Below are 23,830 nucleotides of genomic sequence, written 5' to 3' on the forward strand. Positions count from 1 at the left end.
ATTTACTCTTGATTTTTTACAGAAAAAGCTTGACAGTCCCTGCCTTGGAGGGTCCCTGTGAGGATTAAGACCTTGTACAAGGGCCAGGTACAGGTCACATTTGGGGCGCAGTGCCTCTTCCTCATAGCTCTCATTACTCTTTCTGGCAGAAGCTGACCCCCGGCTGATTGAGTCCCTCTCCCAGATGCTATCCATGGGGTTCTCTGATGAAGGTGGCTGGCTCACCAGGCTTCTGCAGACCAAGAATTACGACATCGGGGCTGCCCTGGACACCATCCAGTATTCAAAACACTCACCACCTTTGTGACGATGTTTGCTCACCCATTCTGTGTCCCCTTTCTTGTCTCATAGTCGTGTTGAGTTAGTGTAGAACCCCAGTGCCTCTAAGTCCCAATTTCTCGTCATTCTTTCAGAATCTGGGGGGTGGGGATGCACAAAGCCATTTAGGGCAGTAGAACAAGTGACACGGGGGGGGCGTTCCAAGGGTGTGAGTGCGGATTCTGAGAAACACTGATCAGCTTCCCATGGATGTCTGGCTCCTTCCAGCCAGGGGACCCCCCCCCCCAGGGCAGAGTGAGAGACGCCTCACTGGGGAGGACGTGGAGACCATACTGCATCCTATCCGTACTCTCCCTGCAGGATTACACCAGCAGTCCAGAACAGATCTTGCCAAATGGCTTTCTGCTTTTTCTTTCTTTTTTAATGACTATAGGACACTGATATGTAACTGATTTTCTGCTAGAAGTTTGATATCCTCTGAATTTAGATAAAGGATCACCAGCATTCACCCGGGGTGGAAGAGGCTGTCCTATAGCAATTACAGCTCAGGACTGTGGCTAACATCTGAGAAGACAGAAGGGCTGACAGAGGAACTGATGTTGTTCAGAGTACTGCCTATTTCATAACCACTGTAGTTACCATTTCCAAACGTGTCAGCTGCTTTTAAAGTTAAGAAAATCGCTTTGTAACCATTCTATTTGTAAACAATTTTAATTAAAGGTATAAGCACTTTAATCAAAGATGGTACAAGAGGTAATCTGTTTGATGGTCATATTTATCGTCGCTTCTTGTAGTTCCCATAAGTCATCCTTAGTCCTACTATTTGAAAGCAACCTGGGGAACCCTGTTTCCAGTGGCACAGAGGTCACTAAATTGAAGGGTTCATGTGACAAATATGTCTACGTGAATAACATACTAGTTTCAACTCACAGATCGTCATCAAAGTCCTCTCCAGTTTTAAAAAGGTCACATAGACGCATGAGTGAAGAACGTGCCTGCATCCCTTTGACCAAGGGCGCACCCTCTGCCCAGGGGCCTGCGCCCTGTGACTGCTCAGGGATCCTCCCCCAGAGCCACTTGGGCCCAGACATGGGAGTGTGTGTGGTCTGAGGAGACTGGCGTGCACCAGGGAGCTTGCAGAGGCCTCCTTCCCTTGGAGTCTGGGCCTTGGGGGCCCCCTGCTCAGCCTGTGCTGCCTGGATTGGCTTGAGGCCTCTCTGCAGAGGGGTGAGGGGCTCTGTGTCCAAATGTAAGCTGTTTCCAAGACATTGTTCCCACTTAGACATGGTCCTGACCTGCTGGGCAGGACATGGTGGTTCCCCCCGGGGAACAAGCTCCGTGGTGTCCAGGTCCTCACGACTGCTCTCTCTGCCCTTCCCTGCCAGGCCAGCATGATCCTGCAGGGGAGACACGAGGTGATGGCACGTTTGCCCTTCAGAGGAACAGGTGCCCAGCAGACTCAAGGGACAGGGAGGCGTGGGTCCTGGGCCTGCGCTCGTCTTGGATGGTACCTCTGGGCACTGACAATTGCTGCTCCGTGTTGTCTACTATCCTGTAGGCTGGCAGGCCAGGGATATGCCTTGATTTTGAGATGAAGCAAAGCACAGCAAATAAATGCCCTCCCTCTCACTCCAAATTCCATGACTAGGCTTTCCAAAAGAGCAAGATGGTCCCATGTGATCAGTGGATCTATCCCATGGGACCTTAGAATCAGATGAGGGAGTGCCTGGGGTGCTAGCAGGAAGGACCCTACAACCGTCTGGAGACACCATGTGCTCATCGCCAGGCAAGGGGAAAGCTCTCTATAGCCGTGTCGAGGGTTTTAAAGCTGCAGATACGGGATGTGACTGCCGCTGGGGCCTGGCTTCTCCCTCTCCCTCAGGAAACAAGGGTTCACTGCAAAATGAGTGCCACTGCCTACAAAGGAGTGTGAAAGCAGTGACAGGAGGGGCCCCCAGCACCTCCCCCAGGCAGCGTGGAAGAGGCTCTGGGCAGCTGTTAGTGATCAGAGGCTGCCAGCTCTCGGGCTGACTTGCTGTGACCTCTTTGGACCTATGCCAGCCTTGATTCCTTACCTTCAAAACAAAACAGGCTGGTGGTGAGCATTAGACAATGCAGTTAAAATGTTTAGCCCAGGGACTGGAACATCGGTAACTGTCACACTCATTATTCTATAATTTGGAGATGGAGCGCTATACCCTTAGCTGGGGGTCACATAGCTAGTTAGTAGCAACACCAAGTTTGATCTCTGCCTCTTGGCTTTGAATGGGCGCTCTCTACTCCAGTCTGAAGCTGGTCAGGTCAACCCTGGCCTATGTTGGTGCAGCACTGACATATGCCTGGCAGAGTTCCTCTGTCTGGATGCCTGTGGCTCCCACAACAGCATAAAGCAAAACCTCGTTCTGCGGCCTGGAAGGTATGGTGGGGTCTGCTAGGTGTGAAGCATCAATAACAAGAGCAGGTCCTGGGTGAATAGAGTGCCCCAAATTCACAAGACCCACCTGGGTAAATGAAGGTGGCAGTTCCTCAGAAATGCAGGGCAGGTCCCAAGTTGAACAGTCTGGCGAAGACCTGGCACTCCATGTAGAATGAAGAGAATGGGCCTGATGCAGAAAAGTCCTACTGGTCAACCTCGCTTGCCTCCAGGGCATCAAATTGCCCTTTTGACCCAGTTAACATCAGTAACAGCAGGGAAACAGGGCAGGCCAGAGAAAGGAGTTGGCTTAAGACATAACAAGACACATGGGAAGTTGGACTTTGGGGACGGGGGAGGGTATAAGTCTTTTAATAGTCCAAAAAACAATAAAAAAAATCCAGCATGTGCTCCATGGCCACTGGGACACTGACCTTCAAGGACTTCAAGGTGACCTCACAGTTTCTGGAGTCCTGGACATGAGGGCCACATAGAGGCTGGACTGTGCTCTGGTTCCATTTCCTGGCAGAGAAAATGCTGTCAAGAATCTAGTCCTGGGACTACCCTGGTCCAGTGGTAAAGATTTTGCATTCCAATGTAAGGGGTGCAGGCTTCAATCCCTGGTCAAGGAGATCACACATGCCTCCAGGCCAAAAAACCAAAACATAAAACAGAAGCAATACTGTAACAAATTCAACAAAGATTTTTAAAATGGTCCATATAAAAAAAAATCTTAACAATGTAAAAAAAAAAGATCCAGTCCTCCCTGTAATAATCTATAATGGAAAAGAATTTCAAAAAGAATACATATATGCACACATATATGTATTATTACTACTATATATATATAACCAAATCACTTTGTAAACCTGAAACTAATGCAACATTATAAATCATCTATACTTCAGTAAAATTAAAAAAATACAACCTAGTCCTACCGCTGAGCAGTGGTCTGATCCTGACTGGTGGTCTCCTGCTCTGCACCTTGCCATCCCTTATAGCTTCCCAGATGGCTGCTCAGCTTCTGCCCTACTGCCAACAACAGGTTGCCCAATGACATCCAAGGCAGTCCATTTCTCTGCTCTATAGCTTGCAGTTGCTAGAAAGTTCTTATTTTGAACTGGAATCTACCTCCCCAAAGCATCTGCTCTGGAAGAGCCACCCTAAACCTAGATGAGGTGGTCTCTCAGAAAACTCACTGAAATGCAGGTTAAGCTGAGAGGAGACCTGTGACAATCAGGTCTTTCCTGCTCTCAGCTAAAATCTCCCAGGCCCATTGGCTTCTCTGGCCACACTTCACTTTGTCAGCCTTGCCCTTGAGTTCTCCCTGAGGTCAGCGCAGTCTGGATGTTCTGAATTAAGTGAGACTCCTAAGAGGCGCCTCCACTGGCATCTTGCTCAGCTCCCACCTCTGCGCCTGGTGCCCGGCCTGGCCAGGGGCCTGTGCTGACGGTGCCTCCTGGCTCACAACCCTCAGGCTCCCTGCCAACCATGGAAGCTGCCCGTCCGCCCCCAAACCACGGGGCAGTTAGGTGGGGGTGGGTGAGGCTAGATTGGTGACGGGCTTGGCACCTTTTCCTAGGCAGGCCTGTGCTGAACGGAGGGTCTGGCTTTTCTGTCTCGGATGAAGGCTGACCATTGAAACACACTCCTCCTCCTTTCAGCCCCAGTTCTTTGGAGTCCCTTTCCAGATACTTCAGCCAGCGGTTCTTTGAGGGCTGGAGTTTTTCCTACAGAATTGGGAAGTAAATTTATTTTCAAAAGTAGGCACCTTTACTGAGAATCCCCAGTGCAACGCTGAGGCCCAAGGGCCTCAGGACCCATGCCTACACCACCATCAGGAAAGGAATTTGACCGGCAGGTCATGGGAGAGAGATGTCCTGAACAGAGCACCCTGGCACACACCTGGGGAAAGCTTCAAGACACAACTTACCAAGACCTTTGCGAATGTCCACACTCCCTGGTCCAGTGGTTTCAAATGAAGATGAAGGCATGAAGATGCTCATTAAAGTGTTACCAATAACAGCAAATGTTTATAATAGCAGAAGTTTGGTAAATGCCCAATAAGAAGGGAATAAAAGTAAAGTCGCTTAGTCGTGTCTGACTCTTTGCGACCCCATGGACTGTAGCCTACCAAGCTCCTCTGTCCATGGGATTTTCCAGGCATAGTACTGGAGTGGGTTGCCATTTCCTTCTCTACAAGAAGGGAATAAATATCGGCAAATCCACTATCTTCTGTAGATACTTTTTAAAAATGAAAATAGTTGAAAGCTATATAGCAACATAGAAGATACAAGTGAAAATTCCAGGATGATGCAAACAAGTATTTCTTACAGAAGTGATGATGAAAGATTAGGTCTGTAAGTAAAGAAACTGAAAGGATAGACTCAAGCATGCAAGAGCTGATGTGTGAAAGTGGTGTGCTGAAGACTATCTCCCCTATTTATAATAAAAATACGAAGAGAACCTGGAGTGCAGACGCTGCCAGCATGATTCTGTGATCAAAGGTGGCGCTCTTCCAGGGAGCCTGTCAGAGAATTGTTTCCCCTGTCCTGGCAGGACAGTGACCTTGTAGCCATGGCATCCTGGACGTACCAATGGTGTCGTCTGCTCAGTCCCTGGAGCTTTGACACACTGCCCACCCAACACCGAGCACCTACTCTGAGGCCTCAGGACAGAACGGCAGAACGTGAGCCACCATCTAGAGAAAGCGGACACGGCAACCCAGGCACTCTACAACAGCATCCTTTCCCCGCCCAGGGTGCTTCGGACAAGGGGAGGACAAGGAAGTGAGGTTCAAGTTAGGTTCAGAAGAAAAGCCAGGCAGCCAGAAGAAAAAGCCCTTTTCATAGTATTGCAAATATTTGTTTACATGGCTGTCTACACACTTATAAAAGGGAAAGGTTTATTCATTTTTGTATCCCCTGCAGCTTTAAGCCAAGTTTTCATCAGTCAGTGACATCAACATCTGTTTACAGAACAAACGATGAATGAATGAATGGAACCTCTTGGTGACAGAGCCGGCTCAGGCAGCTGGGCTGAGGTGGTGCTGCTGGCTTACCTGTGGACTTTCAGGGGCATCCTGCCAAGGACCCACGTTTTCTTCCTCGTTGGCACGTATGGATTCTCCCAGAGACCTTAGGGAAAGATTGTACAACTGTTCTTTGTAAAACGACCAGGAAGATGAAGGACAGTGAAGACGGGAGCAGTAGGATGCATAGACTTAACAATGGCTATCAAAGCCTGCTGAGGGGAACTTACTGATTGAACTTATCTCTATTGTTTCCATGTGACTTGGACATCCTCCAGCAGTTCAGAAGGCAGAGGGACCATCTGTTCCTTGGAGCAACAGGAAAAGTAACACAGGGCAGAAGGGGCGCTCTTCACTCTGAGACCAGAGCTGGCATCATGGCTTTGCCAAAGACTGGCTGTCATAGACTGTGTGACTCTGGGTACGTAACTGTACCCCAGTTTCCTTATTTACAAATGGGGATAATGATGCAAGGGGACTGTGAAGATAAATGAGACAACACATGTGCACCTGCCCTGCTCAGGGCCTGAATAGAGAGACTAACTCAGCTGAACTCTGACAGTCCCTCCCATCAGCAGCGTCGACGTCCCCACTGCAGAGGGTCATAGAAGTGTCTTTACAGTTGTGTGGTATCTCAACTGCTACGAGATAAGGCCTTTTCCTCAGTCAGATGTGTCTTCACCCACCCTCCCAGGGATAGCAGGGGTCTTTCATCACACAGAGAGCACAGTGAGGAGCCGGAGCCTCTGCAGTCTCGAGTGGAGCCGGATGGCCAATTAAAACATGCGTTGTTCAAGAGCTGAAGGCTAGCACCGAAGCCGCAACCACCCATGTCCGACAGGGCTGCTACCTCACACGATCACACTGGAACTCTACTGACCTACAATGGAAACCCAAGTCCACCAAATGTGGGCACCTCTATGTCAGTTTCTTCATTTGTAAACCAAAGCCAATGATCCTCATGGGGTGACGAGCAAGATGAAATGAGATCATGCATGTCAAATGCCTACACTGGATACCCCAGTGTCCAGCTGAGCAGTGTCCTGTCTGTTACTCACCAGAACTCTGCCCACCATACTGTGATCTGGGAACTCAGCTCCATCAACTACAGAACCTCTTTCTGCAATATGAAGGTATGGTCTGTCTTCTGCTTCTATTGTTTCCCTGAGAACTGGGCGTCTACCATTTCTCAGTAGGTGATTTCTCTTTTCTCCAGCTACATTTTAGTTCTTCCCTTTGTTTTCCATGTTCTGTAATTTCATTATGTTGTTGTGTCAAAGGGTGGATTTTATCTTTTAAAATTAACTTATTGAGGTAGAATTTATAATTAACCTACCCTAAAATGTACCAAATTAAGTGTTGGTACATCAGATGAGTTTGGTAAGTTATATTTTTGAAACTATTACTCCAATCAAGATATAGAAAGTTTATTGATATATAATTAGCAAGATTTAGAAAATTTTCATCACCCTAAAATTCCCTTATCTGCCCTTGTAGGTGAGAACCACTCATCCTTACAAGTATCTGGTCTTTTGTGTCTGACATCTTTCACTTAGCAACGTTTCTGAGGTTTGCCCATATCATTTTTGTTGCTGAGTAGTATTCTACTGTATGAAAATACCACAAAATGTATATGCAAAATCACACTGTCTTGATTGCTGTAGTGTTACACTAAATCTTGAAATCAGGCTGTAGAAGTCCTCCAGTTTTGTTATCAAAATCGATCTGGCAATTGCATTTCTATATAAATTTTAGGATCACTTTGTCAATTTCAGAAAAAAAAACACAACTGCTGGAATTCTGACTGGGATTGAGATGACTCTATAGATCAATTTAGGATGAAATGACATCATGACAATACTGAATGTTCTAATCCATGAACATACTTCATCATTTAGATCTTTTTAAAACTTCTCTCAGCAAAGTTGTGTAATTTTTACTGAAAATATCTTGCACATTTTTGGGTTATATTTATCCCTAAGTATCCTATTTTTTGATGGTATCATAAACGGTATTTGATTTTTAAAGTCGTTTTCCAACTATTCACTGCAGTTACATAAAAATAAAATTCAGTTTTGTATGTTGACCATGTATCCTTGTGATTTTGCTAAATTATTAGTTCTAGTAGCTTTTGGATAGGTTCATTAGGATCCGCTACAGACACAATGTTTTTATCCAGTTTGGGATTAGATGCACTTCCTGAATCTAAGAATGTGAGCCCTTTGATTGTAGAAAAAGTTCTGTTCATTTCTGCAAACATTGCCTTTTCCCATTCTTTTTATTATCTCCTGCTGGAACTCGTCTCTGTATCTTTCATGTCTCTGAACTTTCATATTTTCTACCTTTCTGTCTTATTCATATTGACAATGTGAATCATTTCTTCAGATTTATCTTCCATTTCACCAATTCTCTCTTTAGTTGCACTTAATCTGTTTACCAGTCCACTAAACTGTTTTTAAAAAGACGTACTTATGTACTTATACTTTGGCTGTGCTGGGTCTCTGTTGCTGTGCTTGGGCTTTCTCTGCTTGTGGTGAGCGGGGCTCCCTCACTGCGGGGTGTGGGCCGCTCACCGCGGTGGCTTCTCCCGTTGCAGAGCACGGGCTCTGGGCATGCAGGCTTCCTGTGCTGCCACCTGTGGGCTCCAGAGCACAGGCTCAGTAGCTGTGGTGCAGGGCCTGAGTGCCCCACGACACGTGGGATCTCCCGGTACCAGGGGCTGAACTAGTGTCTCCTGCATTGCAAGGCGAAGTCTTAACCACTGGACCAACAGGGAAGCCACTGAACTTTTAATTTCAGTGACCAAACTTTTCATTTCTACAAAGTTTTTGGCTGTTCTTTAAAAAAGTGGTTATTTTTTAAAGTCTCTTGCTCTTCCTATATCAACCATCCTCATTTAATTTCATTAAATATATTAAACATACAATATTATGTATTCTGAACTCTTTTTGGATCTGACTTCTCTGTCATTTCTGCTGTCTTTGCTCATGGTGACATGCTTCCTTAAGTAAGTTAAATGATCTTTAACTTTGGGTATATGCCACTTGGAATTTTATATATCCTTTGATGCCTGGGTTGAAGATGTATTGCTCCAAAAGGGAGCTACATTTATCTCTGCTTCCTGGGACACTTTAAAAATAAGTTTGAAGGGCTTCCCTGGTGGCTCAGTGGTAAAGAATCTGCCCGCCAATGCAGAAGACATGGGTTTGATCCCTGGTCTGGGAAGATCCCCCGTGTCATGGAGCAACTAAGCCTGTGTGCCACAACTATTGAGTCTGTGTTCTGGAACTCGGGAACTACTAAAGCCCACGCACCCTAGATTCCACGCTCTGCAACAGGAGAATTGGCCGCGACAAGAAGCCCACACACTGCCACTATAGAGAGCAGCCCTGGCTCGCCGCGACGAGAGAAAAGCCTGTGCAGCAATGGAGACCCAGCACAGTCAATAAAATAAACTAAGTCCTCAGTTTGAGACTTTTCACCCAGCATGTGTAAAAGGGTGAAAGGTCACGTGACAGCATCTTTGTGCTTACAAAATCCTGGAGCAGTGTTTCTCCTCTTTAGCAAGTGCCGAGGGCAGGACAGGCTGGGTCAACCTACCTCGGAGGGGTGCATTTCTAGGTCATTTGTACACCAAGGGTGTAGTCCTCTGGGCACTCAGCTCTATGTGGTGGTCTCCGACTGACCTTCCCACACTGAACAGACTTTGTCTCTGTCTCCTGCCTCCCTCCCAGCTACATGGAAGCTGCAGGGCAACAGGTTTCAAACGCCCCAGTAGCCCAGCTTACTCTCTGGATTTTGGCTTTTGCTTCATTTTTGATCTCTGATGACTACTTACCTTTTTGTCATCTCGTCAGTGCCTTTAAAATATCATGGCTGGCATTTTAAAATTAACTTCAGTGGGAAGATTGTTCAGTACCGTTCAGTATCTAATTGCCATGTTGTTAGACATGGAAATCTAAGGGATTTCTCCATCATATACTCCCACCATCCACTCGAGATGAAAACAGGGCCAGATAACCAGGCCTCCCTCAAACTATCATACCTGAGTGACATGTCCGAAATCTGTCCCTGCAGCAGGTTTAATTTTTGGACATGGCGTCTACAGTCAGCACCAGAGCCCTCACCGTAAGCCTGAGAAACAAACACAGATATGAGTTTAAAAAGTATTGACAGAATGCTGAGAAACAGACCCATTCGAGACACAACTCAGGGAGGGTAAAAATGTACTGTGCAAGGCCTGAAGCACCATGCAGGAACTCAAACAATGACTGCCCCTTCTGCAGGGATTTACAAACTAACAGTCTCAGGGACTAATTTCAGTCAATCTGGCTGCCTACCATTACCCTGAATTTTACATGTCAAATCCAAACTCAATCCAAACCCCACACAAATTGGTTAATAAACATAAGGAATTCAGAAGAGAAGTAATGCAAATCGCCAATAAACATGAAATGATACTTAACCCTCACTCACAATCAAAACAATATAAAACAGATGAGATACTTATTTTTCACTTAGTAGTCACTCATTTGTTCAATATATATTTATTAAGTACCTATTATGTGCCAGGACCTGAACTAGGTAAGGACAATACAAGAGTGTATAAACATCCCTGTCATCACGGAGCTCTGCTGTGTAAGAGACAGATAATAAGCACATAAGACACCTACACGGCCAGCAGATGGTGAGAAGTGCTACACAGGAAAGCAAGGCAATGCAGTGGGCGTGGGCAGAGTGGAGACACAGAAGGTAATTTTATATGAGGTGTTCAAGAGGTCCACGAGTAGATCACTGAGAGGGTAACATCTGAGCACGAAACAGGAAGATAAGCGGGAACAAATCATGTAGATAGCAGAAGCAATGAAACAGAAAGGAGTGCAAACACCTTGAGCCTGGCATTTTGGAGAAACAGCGAAGAGGCCAAGTGGCTGGAGCTGAATGGTTTAGGGCAAAGAGGGTAGGAGATGAGGTTTGAGAGTGCAGGCCCTGTTACAGGAAAAGTCAGCCTTATGGGTGTGAGATCTGCTCTGCTCTCTTTCTTGAAATTCTTAATAATCTCATCTTTGAACGTGTGTTGTGTAAGTGAAGTCTGATGAGATGATGAAACATGCTTCTAAGTCGTGGACAGCAAATGTGCCCACTGTTCCTTGCCACTCTGTTTGCACAGGGCATGCCTGATGCCCCAGCGGCACAGAGTCCCGGTGAGCCCGCAGGGCATGAGAGCCCAGTGAGGCTCCAGGCATGGGCGGCATGAGCTGCCTGTGCCTGAGGGGCCAGGGCTCCCAGGGGGACCAGAACCTGCTTCAGCTGCAGAAAGAAGGCAAGGGTATTCCACCAAAAGCATCAACAACCAAGTAAACCTATCATATCTCTTCTTACCCCTATTACCTCCTGGAATAGCCTGTGCTGAAAACACCACAGAAAAAGGGAGAGAAGCACAATTCACAGTTCCTCTTCTTCTCGGTACTTCCTGACTAATCAGTGAGTGGAAGGTTGAGAGTGTAGGTAGAATGTGTGTGTGTCAAGCAGCGAGGTAAAAATAGTAGAGTTAATTTTGTGCAACATCTCCACTCTTAAGAATAAAATATGTAGGCATATATGAGCTACAAAAGAAAAACGGTGCAATTTTGATCATTCTACATGTGTACTAAATGCTCTTATATTATTCTGTATATGTTCCACATACATACTAAATGTTCTTAGCATTTAAAACCAGTGTTGCACAGTCTAAATGGTATTGCACTATTTAAATGTTAGCTTTTAACATGTTAAAATGTTGGTTAACACTAGCATTTAGTTAGTTTTTCTTTACACAGGAACAAATCATATAGTAAATAAAAAAAATAGTAAATAGGGACTTTCCTAGTGGTCCAGTGGCTAAGGCCTGAGTTCTATCCCTGTGGGGGAACTGGATCCCACACGCTTCAACTGAAACACCCTGCACGCTGCAACTAAGACCTGGAGCAGTCAAATAAATTAATAAATAGAAATAAATATTTAAACCATTAGTAAATAAAAAACATTAGGAAAAGTCAGGAGATCATGAAGGAGAGCTTAATATTTGGAACCTTTAATAGCAGTTTTTTTCTGCTTTTGTAAAGGGGCCCCACATTTCCATTTTACATTGTCTCCTGCCCCGTCCAGGCCCCGTCTGAAGGCACATATATGTTACTCCAACCTGGAAGGTCTGACATGATCCTGCGCACGTAGGACCCTTTGGCCGTGGTGCTGAGACTGTATGGCTGGAACAGGTGACCAGTCAGGAGGGGGCTGCAAATACTGCGGCAACTCAGCCCACTGTGATAACAAGCGGGCACAACGTGGGTACGTTGTGACTGCATTTGCTGAGGGATCACATGAAGCGTATAAAAGAAAAAGAAGACTCAGGGATGAGGTCAAGGTTTGTAGCCCGAACAACCAGAAAGAGAGACTGGGCAGTTAAGAGATGGGGATGACTGTGGGAAAAGCAGGTAGGTGAAAGGGAGGGGAGGGCTCATTTGGGAATATAGGTTTGGGGTGCTTGTTAGATATCCAGCAGAGAGGTAAGTGGCTGGAAGCATATACAAGTTCACTGGCAGGCCTTGGGTCTGACACAGACACTTGAGAACTGTCAGACTGTCTTATCTCAGACCACTAAGGGAATGACTGTAGCTAGAGAAGAGGTGAAAAACAAAGCAAAAATCTGAGTCCCAGAGCACTCCAAAGTCTAGAAGACGAGGAGATGGGAGAAATTGGCAAAGAGGACTGAAACACAAGCTGGGAAGACAGGAGGAAAACCAGGGGCAGGGCGACTGGAATCCAGGTGAAGACTCCAAGGAGGAGGACGAGGTGACAAACTCTGACAATGCCACCAATAAGCCACGTCACCTGAGGACTGAGAACCAAGCCCTGATGACTTGGACATGAACAATTTTAGTAGACTGGTGGGGAGTGAAATCCCATTTTGGGCAAGTTCAAGTGAGAACGGGAGGAGATGAACTGGAGAGAGTAAAGGCAAAATTTAAAAAGACTGATAACTGATTTATGACTGCCAAGAGGGAGCAGGGTGGGGAAGGGATGGACCGGGAGTTCAGGGTTAGTGGTGTAAACTATTACATACGGAATGGATCAACAATAGTGCTCTACTGTACGGCACAGGAAGTGTATTCAATATCCTGTGATAAACCATAATGGAAAATATGAAAAAGGATGTGTGTGTGTGTGAGGCACACATACAGTTTCTGCAAATAACTGCATCACTTTGCTGTACAGCAGAAATGAACCCAATATTGTAATTCAACTATACTTTAGTGAAATACAATAAAAAATTAAATAAATTCCCAAAAGACAACTCATGTATGGCGTAACTGGGAGGGTGCGGGCTCTCTTGCATGGCAGAAACTGCTCTCTGAACAGTAAAATGCATTCTCTCCTCATCTGAGAGCAGACCAGACTACACTTTCCAGTCTTTCTGGCAGTCAGGTGTGGCCATGAGACTAGGTTCCTCCCACTGGAGTGTGAACCACTTCCAGATTCTTCCTGGGTAGCGTCTTCCTGATCTTGCACCTTCAGGGGCTTGCGGCAGCAGGAGACAAGCCTCAGGGAATAGCAGAACCTCAAGATGACAGGTGCCAGGGTCCCCGAATGATCACACCAAGTACAGCTGCCCTGCTGATCTCAAACTCTCCCAGGACTGTTCAAAATAGCAAGAGAAACAACTTCTATTGTGTTAAGCCACAATCGTGGTGCCTGTTTGTTAATGTGGCCTAGTCAGTCCTAAGCCATATGCCACTGCATAAGCATGGGAGGCGCTGAGAGGAAGGCAAACCTTCCTCAAGAATTCAGAAATACAGGCTGATATCTAAAACATGTACAGTCATCAGCCAGCCTCCTGACTTCTGAGACCCCATCTCAAGGTAGGCCTCAGCTGCCCTACTTACTGACAGATGACCTAACTGTCCCCACTCCTACCCATCCCAACTGACAGGACCAGAGGTGGACATCTGAGTCAACCACATCAGATTATTTCTCCCAGGACTTTATAACTGGGACTCGGCTCTTTCAGTTGGTTTGAAATGAGATTCTGTGGTCTTTGAGTGGAGTATGTTACTGTGAGCTGGAAAGAGACAGAAAGGAAAGGAAAGCTGGAAAGGGAGAGGAGGAGGGAGGTACAGTGAGAAAATCGGTGAAGGGAGGAGGAGGGAGGGAAAAGATGCCTGTGTGGCTGGCAGCTTTTCAGGTCTTGGGGTTGGTTCTTCAAAGGGTGAAGGGCTGTTCTTCCCCTGGATCCCCACAAGATATCCCAGTACCTTGCCAGTGCATTTTAAATTTTGCTGAAGTGTTTTTTCCTATAATCTGCAACTAAGAGAACCTTGGTTGAAAGAATTCCTCTGATTTAACTTGTAGGAATTTGTCCTAAGGAAATAATTGGTCCAGTAAAGAAAGAGGTATTTGTAAGAAGCTTCATTACAGAGTTCCCTGGTGGATTAGACAGTAAAAAATCTGCGTGCAATGCAGGAGACCTGGGTTCACTCCCTGGATCGGGAAGATCCCCTGAAGAAGGGAATGGCAATCCACTCCAGTATTCTTGCCTGGAGAATTCCATGGACAGAGGAGCGTGGTGGGCTACAGTCCATGGGGTCACAAAGAGTCGGACATGATTGAACGACTACACTTTCTTTCTTTTACTACAGAGTTGTTCATAATAATGAAAACTAAAATCAACCTAAGTGCCCATCAATGTGGGGCTGGTCATTTATTCATTCAACAGACATTCCTCGAGCGAGCACTATCTCACAGGCACTGTGCTAGGTACCAAAAGTATACAGTACAATGTCAAAAAAAAGGGTATATGTGTGTCCATCAACAGATGAACGGATACAGAAGATGTGAAGTGTGTGTGTATGTCTGCATATATAAATCTAATGGAATATTACTGTCATAAAAAAGAATGAAATATTGCCATTTGCAACAACATGGGTAGACCCAGAATGTATCATACTGAGTGAAGCAAGTCAAAGACAAATATTATATGATATGACTTGTATGTGGAATCTAAAAATAATACAAATGAAATTATTTACAAAACACAAACAGACTCACAGACATAGAAAACAAACTTATGGATACCAAAAGGGAAACAGGGGGAGAGGAATAAATTAGGAATATGGGATTAACAGATATACACCACTACATATAAACAAGGATTTATTATATAGCATAGGAAACTACATTCAATTTCTTGTAATAATTTGTAATGGAAAAGAATAGGAAAAAAATATGTATAAGTAAATCACTTTGTTATATACCTGAAACTAACATAATATTGCAAATCAACTATACCTCAATTTTTTTAAAAGTGTATATAAATAAAAGAGGCAAAGCGTTTACTCTCAAGGACTTACAGTCTGAGATGGACAATACTCACATAAACACCCTTGAATGTATTTCTGATGGGGAAGTGAGATTAACTAGGGGATACCTCAACAACAAGCACACAGAAGGAAGCAGGTCTGGATTGTTTCAAGGTCAGAGAGAAAAGCCCCTGCAGCTGAAGGACGAGAATGATGCAACGAGGCTGCAGAGGTAGAATCAAGGGTTGGACCAGGTGAACAAAGGGCTCAGTGAGGAGACTGAGGTATTAGAAATCAGGTGGGTCAGTAAGTACGGACTTGGAAAAAAACTGTAATCTGGGAGAAAAATTGGGCTAATAAGAGCACTTACAACATGCTCCCTTCTGTCCATGTGCTCTTTCACCTCCTGACTACCTTCACACCCTGCCCGCCCCTTCTCACACCCCTGGATCTCGAACAGCTGTCTGTCCAGCCCCAGTTAGGTCTGATTACTCTTACAGACTCTGCACTCTCCTCTCACTGTGCTCAGTTAAATTTTAAATTACATGTGTGGTTTTAGTTTCTCTTCCCCTTTCACAAGGGCAGATCTGTACAGGCAATAAGGACACCTTCTTACCTTTCACTGTTTCCGATGCCTACACGTAGATGGTACTCAGTAAATACTGACTGACTGAATAAACAAAGGAAGGTCACTTTCCAGGCACCACTCCATCCACTTCACTTCCTGAAGGAAGATGATCTTAGGGAGCAGGAGCTCTGTATCTAATGAACCTGAGTCAATAATGGAACACGGGGTTCCATGAGAAACACACTTCTGCATGGCTGGGTCCTACCTGCTTTCTGGTACGGGTATTAGACACCCTGCTTCTTGGGACTCACCTGCAAAAATGATTGCTTCTTTCCACAAGCCTTGCATGTCCACTTGAGACTCTTTTTCACCTATAATGAAATTTCAGAAATAGAGCTACAATAATTATTTGAAACAGTTGGAACTGGATCAGAAATAGTAATTTAAAGAGATCAGTGGAAAAGAATAGAGTCTAGAAACAAACCAACACATGTATGAAAATTTAGTATATTATAAAGGTGAAGAAAGAAGAGCCTATTTAATAAGTGGTTCTGGGAAACTGGGTATCCATATATTAATAAACAAAATCAAATTAGATCTCTACTATCTGTCATTCTCAGAAAATTCCATAACATTTCAAGTCTTGATAAATCTGACTAGATGGGGTGTCTCTCAACATAATAAAATGGCTTACTTCCAGCTCTAAAGCTGGAAAATCACCATGAGCAGTCCCATGAAAGTCAAGAACAAGTCAAAGATTTGCACTATTGTTTACTGTCTTTTCGGATGTGCTAACCAATAGAATTGAAAAAGAGAAAGTAATTAGGAGGTATGAAAATGGAGGGAAAAAAACTAACCTTATTTATGAATATTATGATTTATTTCTTTAAAACTGAAGATAATAAAATGAAAAACTACTAAAACCAGTAAGACAATATATTAACATAGGCGCTAGGTAGAAAATGAATGTATCTTCAAAAATTAATATTGCTTATAAGCAAACATATAGTTAGAAGAGATAATGCAAGAAAAGTCCATTTATAATGGCAACAAAGAAAATGTTACCAAGAGGCACCCAAGGTGCTTTAACAGGTGGAATGAGGACTTCCCTGGTGGTCCAGCAGTTAAGAATCCGCCTGCCAACGCAGGGGAGACGGATTTGACCCCTGGTCTGGGACGACTGCACAAGCCTCAGAGCAACGAGGCCTCTGCACAACTAGACCTGTGCTCTGCCACTACTGAAGCCTGCCCCGCTACAGCCCGCACTCTGCAACAAGAGAAGCCAAGGCAATGAAGACCCAGCGCAGCCAAAAGCAAATTAATACTAACAATAAAAACTCTTTAGAAAAGAGATAGCATGCGTAACATCATGAGGATGTCTAGGTTGATTCATAAAAATAAATACAATTGAAACAAAAATCATCAGGTCTTTTGGAGAAGTACCTAAAAGGATTCTAGAGAGGACAAACAACATCAATTACAAATTTAAGTGGGTATAATCCTAAGATTCTACTTTTCAGCATCTACTTTCAAACACCATAAAACTATTGTGTACTTTCTATAGCTACATATGCAAGTAAGACATGCAATAAAAAATAATAAAACTCTGGAAGGACAAGCAGTAACTGACTAGCTCTGAGGGGCTAGAAAGAGCGAGTGAGAGAGAGAATACGGTATAAAAGGATCTATGCAATTGGACAGGCCTAGCAGAGGCGCTTGGCCGGCTACAGTCCTCGGGGTCGCAAACAGTCGGAAGCGACTGAGCACGCCTGTTCTGGGTCTTCCTAGTAGTGCCAGCTAGCGGGAGCTAGTCTAGTTGTAGCGCCAGGGTTTTTCACGGTGGTAGCTTCTCTGTTGCAGAGCATTGGCTCTAGGGCTCCTGGACTCACAGCTGTAGCTCACGGGGCCCAGAAGTTTTGGCACATGGGCTTAAGCGCTTGGAGGCATGTGGAATCTTCCCCAACCAGGAATCAAACCCCCGTACCCTGCATTGGCAGGCGGATTCTGACCCACTGTACCACCAGGGAAGTCCTGGTTTCTACAAATCTTACATCCAAAGAGCAAAATGCTCCCCAAAGGCCACAACAGCGGGTATGGAGAAGTGACATCAATAAAACCTAATTCTCACAACTGATACCATCACTTGTCCAGGCCTCAAGCACACTCCGCAACCCCACGAGACTGAGCCCATGTCTGCGAGCAGGGCGTGAGGAAGAGGTCTAGCCTCTCAAGGCTCCACCTCGTCTCGCCCGCCATCCCCGCGCTCGGGGGAGGGGAGGCCCCACCTGGTGAGCCTGGAAAAGGCTGCAACAGCAGCAACGAAGGACCCGCGCCTGCTGAGGAGGTGCCATTGCGACCCCCTCGCCCCTGCGTTTTCGCCGGCTTCCGGGTCCGCCGCGGCCCCGCCCCTTCACGCGCTCTGTGCGCTCCAGCCTCGGCCCCGCCTCCTACGCGCGTGCGCCTTGGGCTGCGGCCGCTGGCGCTCCGGCCCGCCTGCGCACTTGGGCAGGTGGGGTGTCCAGCGTTTGTCAGCGGTCAGCTGGGATCCTGGGCGCCCTCAGGAGTAGGATATCTGTGCTGCGAGTTGGGCACTGTTTGGGGTTTTCGTCAGTCAGGTCACCGGTTCTCTGTCTGAGCCCGGACTCCCTGGGAATGTTCAAGTTGGTGGGGCGGGGTCTCCAGCCGGCTCTTGGGGTCTGGTCTTTCCTGGTCCCATTTCTTCTGCCTCTTCAGGTAGGGGAAGAGCAAGCCGGAGGTCTCCTCCCTGCTCCGGCCGACTCCCTGGGCCCACGGTTGGAATTTGCAGGACCTCTGATCAGAGGTGGTGAGTTAACGTTTGAGCCGGAGCGCCGAGAATCCTGCGGAAATAGGCAGTTCACCAGCCCTACGCTATTCCGAGAGGGAAACTGAAACGCCCGCTGGTTGAAAACGAAATCAGTCCTTCCTGCAATCCCAGGAAAGCTCTGCTCTGAAAGATGAAGACCAAGTCCCGTTTAGAGCAGAGGGGAAAGATTGCATCCCTCATGTTCCAACCTCACCGGGACCCTAACGCCATCCCACCAAGACATTACCACGTGCCTGACAATATAAATCATCTTGTTAAAATTTAAAACGCCCAGTCGTGACAAGGCTGTGGTTAGAGAGCAACCTTTCTTATAGGATGCTGGTAAAAGGGGAAAACAATCTGGCGTTTATCTCGATCCAAAGAATAATCTGAATCACCCAAATGTATTATTTATGCACGAATGTTAACCAAAGTATAACAGGAAAAAAGTGGAAATAAGTATTCTGAAGAATGGACCATCATGCAGGTCCATTACAGAGTTTGAAGTGAAAATGCTAACATGTGTATTGTTAGGAAGCAAGGAAGTTACCAAGTATACACAATAGCAGTTAGGTAAAACCAAACATTATTTGTTTACATATAATGTGCATGGGCAAGGGTTATAAATGACTTTTTATAAGTGATTTAAAATTTTTAATATTTTCCAAATTTTGCACAATAGCATATATTAGAAAAAGCCAGTTAACTTAAAAAATTATGTTTGAGACTGACTATGTATGGATGTGAGAGTTGGACTGTGAAGAAGGCTGAGAGCCGAAGAATTGATGCCTTTAAACTGTGGTGTTGGAGAAGACTCTTGAGAGTCCCTTGGACTGCAAGGTGATCCAACAAGTACATTCTGAAGGAGATCAGCCCTGGGATTTCTTTGGAAGGAATGATGCTAAAGCTGAAACTCCAGTACTTTGGCCACCTCATGCGAAGCGTTGACTCATTGGAAAAGACTCTGATGCTGGGAGGGATTGGGGGCAGGAGGAGAAGGGGACGACAGATGATGAGATGGCTGGATGGCATCACTGACTCGCTGGACGTGAGTCTGGGTGAACTCCAGGAGTTGGTGATGGACAGGGAGGCCGGGCGTGCTGCAATTCATGGGGTCACAGAGTCGGACACGACTGAGCAACTTATCTGATCTGATCTGATACAGTGACCGGAGCCACCTATGACCACCTGTGCGTCAAGCGGACCCCCTTCCACTCGCCAGCCAAACCACAACTTCTACAGCAGTCAGGACTTGGTCAGTGACTACCAGTTGCCCACCTTTTTAGACTTCTCCACCAATCAAGAGGAAGCCGATTATGCGCCCCAAACCAAACACATAAGGCATCCTGCTTCCCCACCAGCAGCCTCTGATCAGAGCATACCTGAAGCCCTCCCTTGCTTTCACCATAAGGCGTTCCCACTCTTCTGACTACCTTTTAGTCTCTGCCAAACACAGGTAATGGTGGCTGACTTCTCTTCTATAGCAAGCTCTTGATAAATGGTTCCTGTTCTCATTTGGGTGGTTTTTGTTTATCTCCAAGTCTCATCATTGTGGATGAGAGTTTCTGGCAGCTATAAAGAATGTTTTGTGGTTAATGAAAAGGGCAGAATAAAAATTTCATAAATGATGTGAGTTCAACTTTGAAAAAGATAAATACAGGGGAAAAAACACCAAAACAATGACTAATGAATAGTAGTCTTAAATACTAGGAAAAGTTGTTTTTCTACTGTTCTGTATTTTTCCCTTTTTCTGCAACAAACATGTAATCCTTTAAAATTCATATGCATATTTTTTTCTTGGAAATTATAAGAATGACTCGATGAATAGTTTGGTCCAACAGATCACTTGGTAAGGAGTTTTAAAATATACACTGTTTACTTACAGAATCCAAATATATTTAAAACTTTATTATCCATATATTGTTTAGTGTTACTGTTCTTGTTATTGGGCCTCCCTAATAGCTCAGTTGGTAAAGAATCCACCATTAATGCAGGAAATGTTCTTGTTATTAAACATTTTGACTATCATGCCAGGTTAAATGATTTAACAGATGAAAGTATATTGTGTATTTTTATACACTTATCACATAAAAAGGCTAATGTCCTCTTTTATATTTTTTACTTTCTTCGGTATACTCTCAGATTTATACTTCTACATGGTATATAAAACATTTATTTACATTCCAAATTATTTAAATCTTTCTGATTGATTATAATCCATTTGATTTTAAACTGCCAATTTCATGGAATTCTTATGTATATCCTTAGTTTCCTTATGGCCCAGAACTATAATTTCATTACAGTCTTTCTGGCAGTAAATCCTTTGAAATTAATTTATGACAAAGCATGTAGTCAGCTTGTGTAAACACTAGAAAGAAAATTACATTACCGACTTGTTAAGAAAGAAAAGTTGTTACGTTTCCTTGATGTTGTTTTGCTGTATTTATTGAAAAGTGACTCAGCACTTGTGCACAAGGTAAAATCATGGAGGCTTTTATTTTAAAAAACATCGATAAAATCTAAAGAGCTATAAAATAGATTAGTACCTGGAGCTGCGGAGGGAGGGGGGGATACAGGCATTGGCAGCACATGGGCAGGAGGGGTCTTTCTGGGGTGATGGAAATATTCTAAAGTTGAATTGTGGCGATGGCTGCATAGCTCTCAGTTTACTAACAATCACTGAATTGTAGCTTCAAACAACTGAATTTTATGGCATGTAAGTTTTGCCTCAATAAGGCTATTCAATTAAAAAACCAAACAAGAGCCACAGAGATGTTATCTTTTAGTAAAAATGAGGGGTGACTGTGTTGGGGGCAAATGCTGGACATGATAATCAGCTCCTGCTGCAAAGCTAGGGGGTCTTCATGGCTCAGCCTGTTGCACATGTCCCTACATTCTGCTTCCTGAACCCAAAGGCTTACTGCAGCCAGGCCTGAGCACATGGCTCCTACCCCTAGACCCTGGCTGTTGACCCCCGCAGAGCAGGTTTTCTCTGTGGCTGCAGCTCTGCACACGCCCTACCCAGTCTGTGTCAGCAGCTTCCGTGTCCCTGTCCTGCCTGGGGTCTTGAAACCTCACTTCCTGTGAGAGACTAAGTGTTGGGAACTTCTGGAGTATGGCCTCAGCCCCATACTTGCCTGGGGAGAAGCCAGGAGGCTGAAGCAGTGGTGGAGGGTCACATTAATTCTCTATACACAGTGTGGTTTTTCATTCTTTCAGGGATTTATTAAGGCATTGAGCATAGTGTGATTCTTTTTAGCCAACTGAAATGAATACAAGGAAACATATCAGGACCCGAGGGATATGTTTTTAAGGTTAATGGTGAGGATGACGAGCTGAAAGAGAATTGAGAGGAACATCTGTGCTGGAGGTAACCCACCCTGATGCAGTGGATGCTTTCTGCCCGTGTCCTCAACCAGAAGCAGGCTCGGGGCTCCTGGAAGGCATCTCGAAGCTCTCACCACGTTGGTGCCCAACAGGCACACCACCTCCATACCTGGTGCCCAGTGGCAGGAAAGCCCCCAGAGCACGCAGGGGAGGAGGAGGAGGACAGGGTGTGGCCTGGCCACAGTGCAGGGCGAGCAAGGGCAGATCACAGAGCCCCCAACACTGCAGGGGTCAGGAGGCCCAAGGCAGAATGAGGGGCTGGGCACGCCCTGCCTTGGCCCCAACTGTGACTGTTCAGCTTTCTTTCTATTTACAACTCAATTCTGGGGAGAACCGGAGGGATGTGTCCTTAGGGAGAAAACAAAGGGAAGGAGGGAAGAGAGGCCAGTCCGCAGGCCTTGGAGCCCTCAGCCCAAAACCACAGACTGCTCATGGTCACTGGAGGTGCTGAACTGTCTCTCTACCTTCCTGTGGTCCTTGATCTTGAGTCCAATGTCTACCCTCTTCTCAAAGAAGTTCACCAGCACAGACTCTGTCAGGATGGAGGCCAGGATCTGCTCGAATGAGATGCACCAGTCTGTGTCAACGGTACCCCCACCGTGGGTGGTGGCCACAGGGCTGCGAGCCTCCCCGCCCACCAGCACTGTGTCGTCAGCCAGGTCTTCACACTGCAGGGAGCCAGCGCTGACCACGGAGTAGGAGGATATGGACATGTCGTCTTTGGTTTCATCATCAGACAGAGGCTGGGAGGGAGAGCCCCGCCCCTCACCGCCGCCCCCTTCACCCACCACCTGGCTCTCCTGTGGTGTTTTCCCAAGGTGGGTGTCTCCACCTGCTTTGGCTTGGGGGTCCCCTGCAGCTGGTGGCTGAAGTTCCCAGGCAGGATCTTGAGGGGGGTCTGGGGCTGGTGGCTCATCCTCATCGGGGGCACTGTCCCTGGACTTTCTGCCTGGCCATGCAGAAAATCTCTTCCCCACCTCCCCGATGCGAAGTAACAGGCTGGCCACTGTGGCAATAGCGTGGTACAAGTCCTGCTCCATGGGGTCTTCACTGAACATGTTGTAAAGTGTCTTGCACAGCTCAATGAATTGCTCCTTTTGAGGGGGGAAACAGAAAAGGGACAGGGAGATGATAAAAGATGGGCCAGGCTACCTCCGCTCAGTCAGTCTCACAATGCTGGCCATTCTGACTGGTGTGAGGGTGTTGTCTTGTTAGTTATCTTTATATACCTGTGCCTTGTCATATCCATTTCACAGATTAGGACACTGAGGTGCAGAGGGAAAGGCTTTCTTTTCCAGCCGTCTTTCTTTCAGCACATATAGAGACATTTGGAGTCTCTCTATGCCTGTTCTGTTAGCAGAGACAGACCTATGTCTATTATAACTTTTCAAACCCAGTGACTACAAGGACTTCACTGTGTTTTAGAATCAGTTTGAGTGTTTTAGATCTTTAATTAGAAGCCACTTCAACTCTCCTTAACAAAGCTCTTTAGAGAGTGATGACAAGGTAAGGCAGCCTGGGTTAGTTGAGAAGGATGAAAAGGTCAAGTTCAGATCCTGAAACCACATTTAGGCCTCTTGGCCTGAGAATGGGATGAAACCTCCCCCCACAGGGCATCCCATTCTTAAGGCCTGTGGATGAAAGAGCACCCAGATGCCAAGGGGCCCCTCTAGGCAGAGCAGGCCGTGATCAGGCTGCAGCTCAGCAGCGGCCTTTGGTTAGATGTCTGTGGTCCTGGCTGTTAAGACCCTGGAGGCCGCAGTCCTGACCTGGAGACCCGCATGTGACTATCGGCGGGGAGGCAAGTGGGCCTGTGTGCACGGCTCAGAGCCAGGCCGGAGGGACAAGTGCCGTGATGCTGGCTCATGAACGGCATTGAGCTTCTGCCTATTGAGGCTGACCTTCCCCAGCGCTTCTCTGGTTCACAGATGCCGATCAAAGCAAGTCAGCACCAAGGGAGTGTTCTGAACAAGGCCCTGGAAAAACCAGCCCC

The 23,830-nt window shown here is 46.0% G+C and overlaps 3 protein-coding genes across 9 annotated transcripts in view; 1 reads left to right on the forward strand and 2 right to left on the reverse strand.

The window, feature by feature from the left end:
- Positions 1-1,019, forward strand: part of SQSTM1 (sequestosome 1) — a 68,132-nt gene extending 67,113 nt beyond the window's left edge. For both annotated transcript variants that reach the window (XM_044948506.2, XM_006080764.4), the window contains exon 8: positions 150-1,019. In XM_044948506.2, the coding sequence (XP_044804441.2) occupies positions 150-307 (158 nt within the window). In that variant the 3' untranslated portion in view covers positions 308-1,019. The remainder of the gene's footprint in view (positions 1-149) is intronic.
- On the reverse strand, positions 972-18,062 carry MRNIP (MRN complex interacting protein). Of its 3 annotated transcripts, none has more exons than XM_025293959.3 (9): positions 17,912-18,062; positions 15,938-15,997; positions 9,769-9,857; positions 5,954-6,025; positions 5,754-5,829; positions 4,265-4,422; positions 3,127-3,214; positions 2,781-2,882; positions 972-1,676 (listed from the first exon to the last, which is right to left on the reverse strand). In XM_025293959.3, exons 1-9 carry the CDS (start codon positions 17,975-17,977, stop codon positions 1,206-1,208), a joined length of 1,182 nt encoding a protein of 393 aa, XP_025149744.3. In that variant the 5' UTR covers positions 17,978-18,062; the 3' UTR covers positions 972-1,205. The 3 variants fall into 3 exon arrangements, with proteins under 3 accessions (XP_025149744.3, XP_006080825.4, XP_025149746.3); XM_006080763.4 differs by having other exon boundaries at positions 5,954-6,031; XM_025293961.3 differs by lacking the exon at positions 5,954-6,025.
- Positions 18,063-21,650: 3,588 nt separating this feature from the next.
- TBC1D9B (TBC1 domain family member 9B) overlaps positions 21,651-23,830 on the reverse strand; it is a 39,300-nt gene continuing 37,120 nt past the window's right edge. For 3 of the 4 annotated variants that reach the window (XM_044948510.2, XM_025293966.3, XM_044948509.2), the window contains one exon: positions 21,651-22,931. In XM_044948510.2, the coding sequence (XP_044804445.2) occupies positions 22,245-22,931 (687 nt within the window). In that variant the 3' untranslated portion in view covers positions 21,651-22,244. The remainder of the gene's footprint in view (positions 22,932-23,830) is intronic. The other variant, XM_044948511.2, reaches the window with a different exon arrangement.

This window comes from Bubalus bubalis, chromosome 9, assembly GCF_019923935.1.
Source record: "Bubalus bubalis isolate 160015118507 breed Murrah chromosome 9, NDDB_SH_1, whole genome shotgun sequence".
Lineage (NCBI taxonomy): Eukaryota > Metazoa > Chordata > Mammalia > Artiodactyla > Bovidae > Bubalus > Bubalus bubalis.

Bases quoted from the DNA above. Each gene is read 5' to 3' on its own strand.
- MRNIP (XM_006080763.4), bottom strand. From the start codon at position 17,977: ATGGCACCTCCTCAGCAGGCGCGGGTCCTTCGTTGCTGCTGTTGCAGC. The intron at 9,858-15,937 runs GTGAGTCCCAAG...TTTGTTTCTCAG, and splicing joins AGAAGCAATCATTTTTGCAG to GCTTACGGTGAGGGCTCTGG. The intron at 2,883-3,126 runs GTCAGTGTCCCA...TTTCTGCATCAG, and splicing joins TCACCTTGAAGTCCTTGAAG to GCCCATTCTCTTCATTCTAC.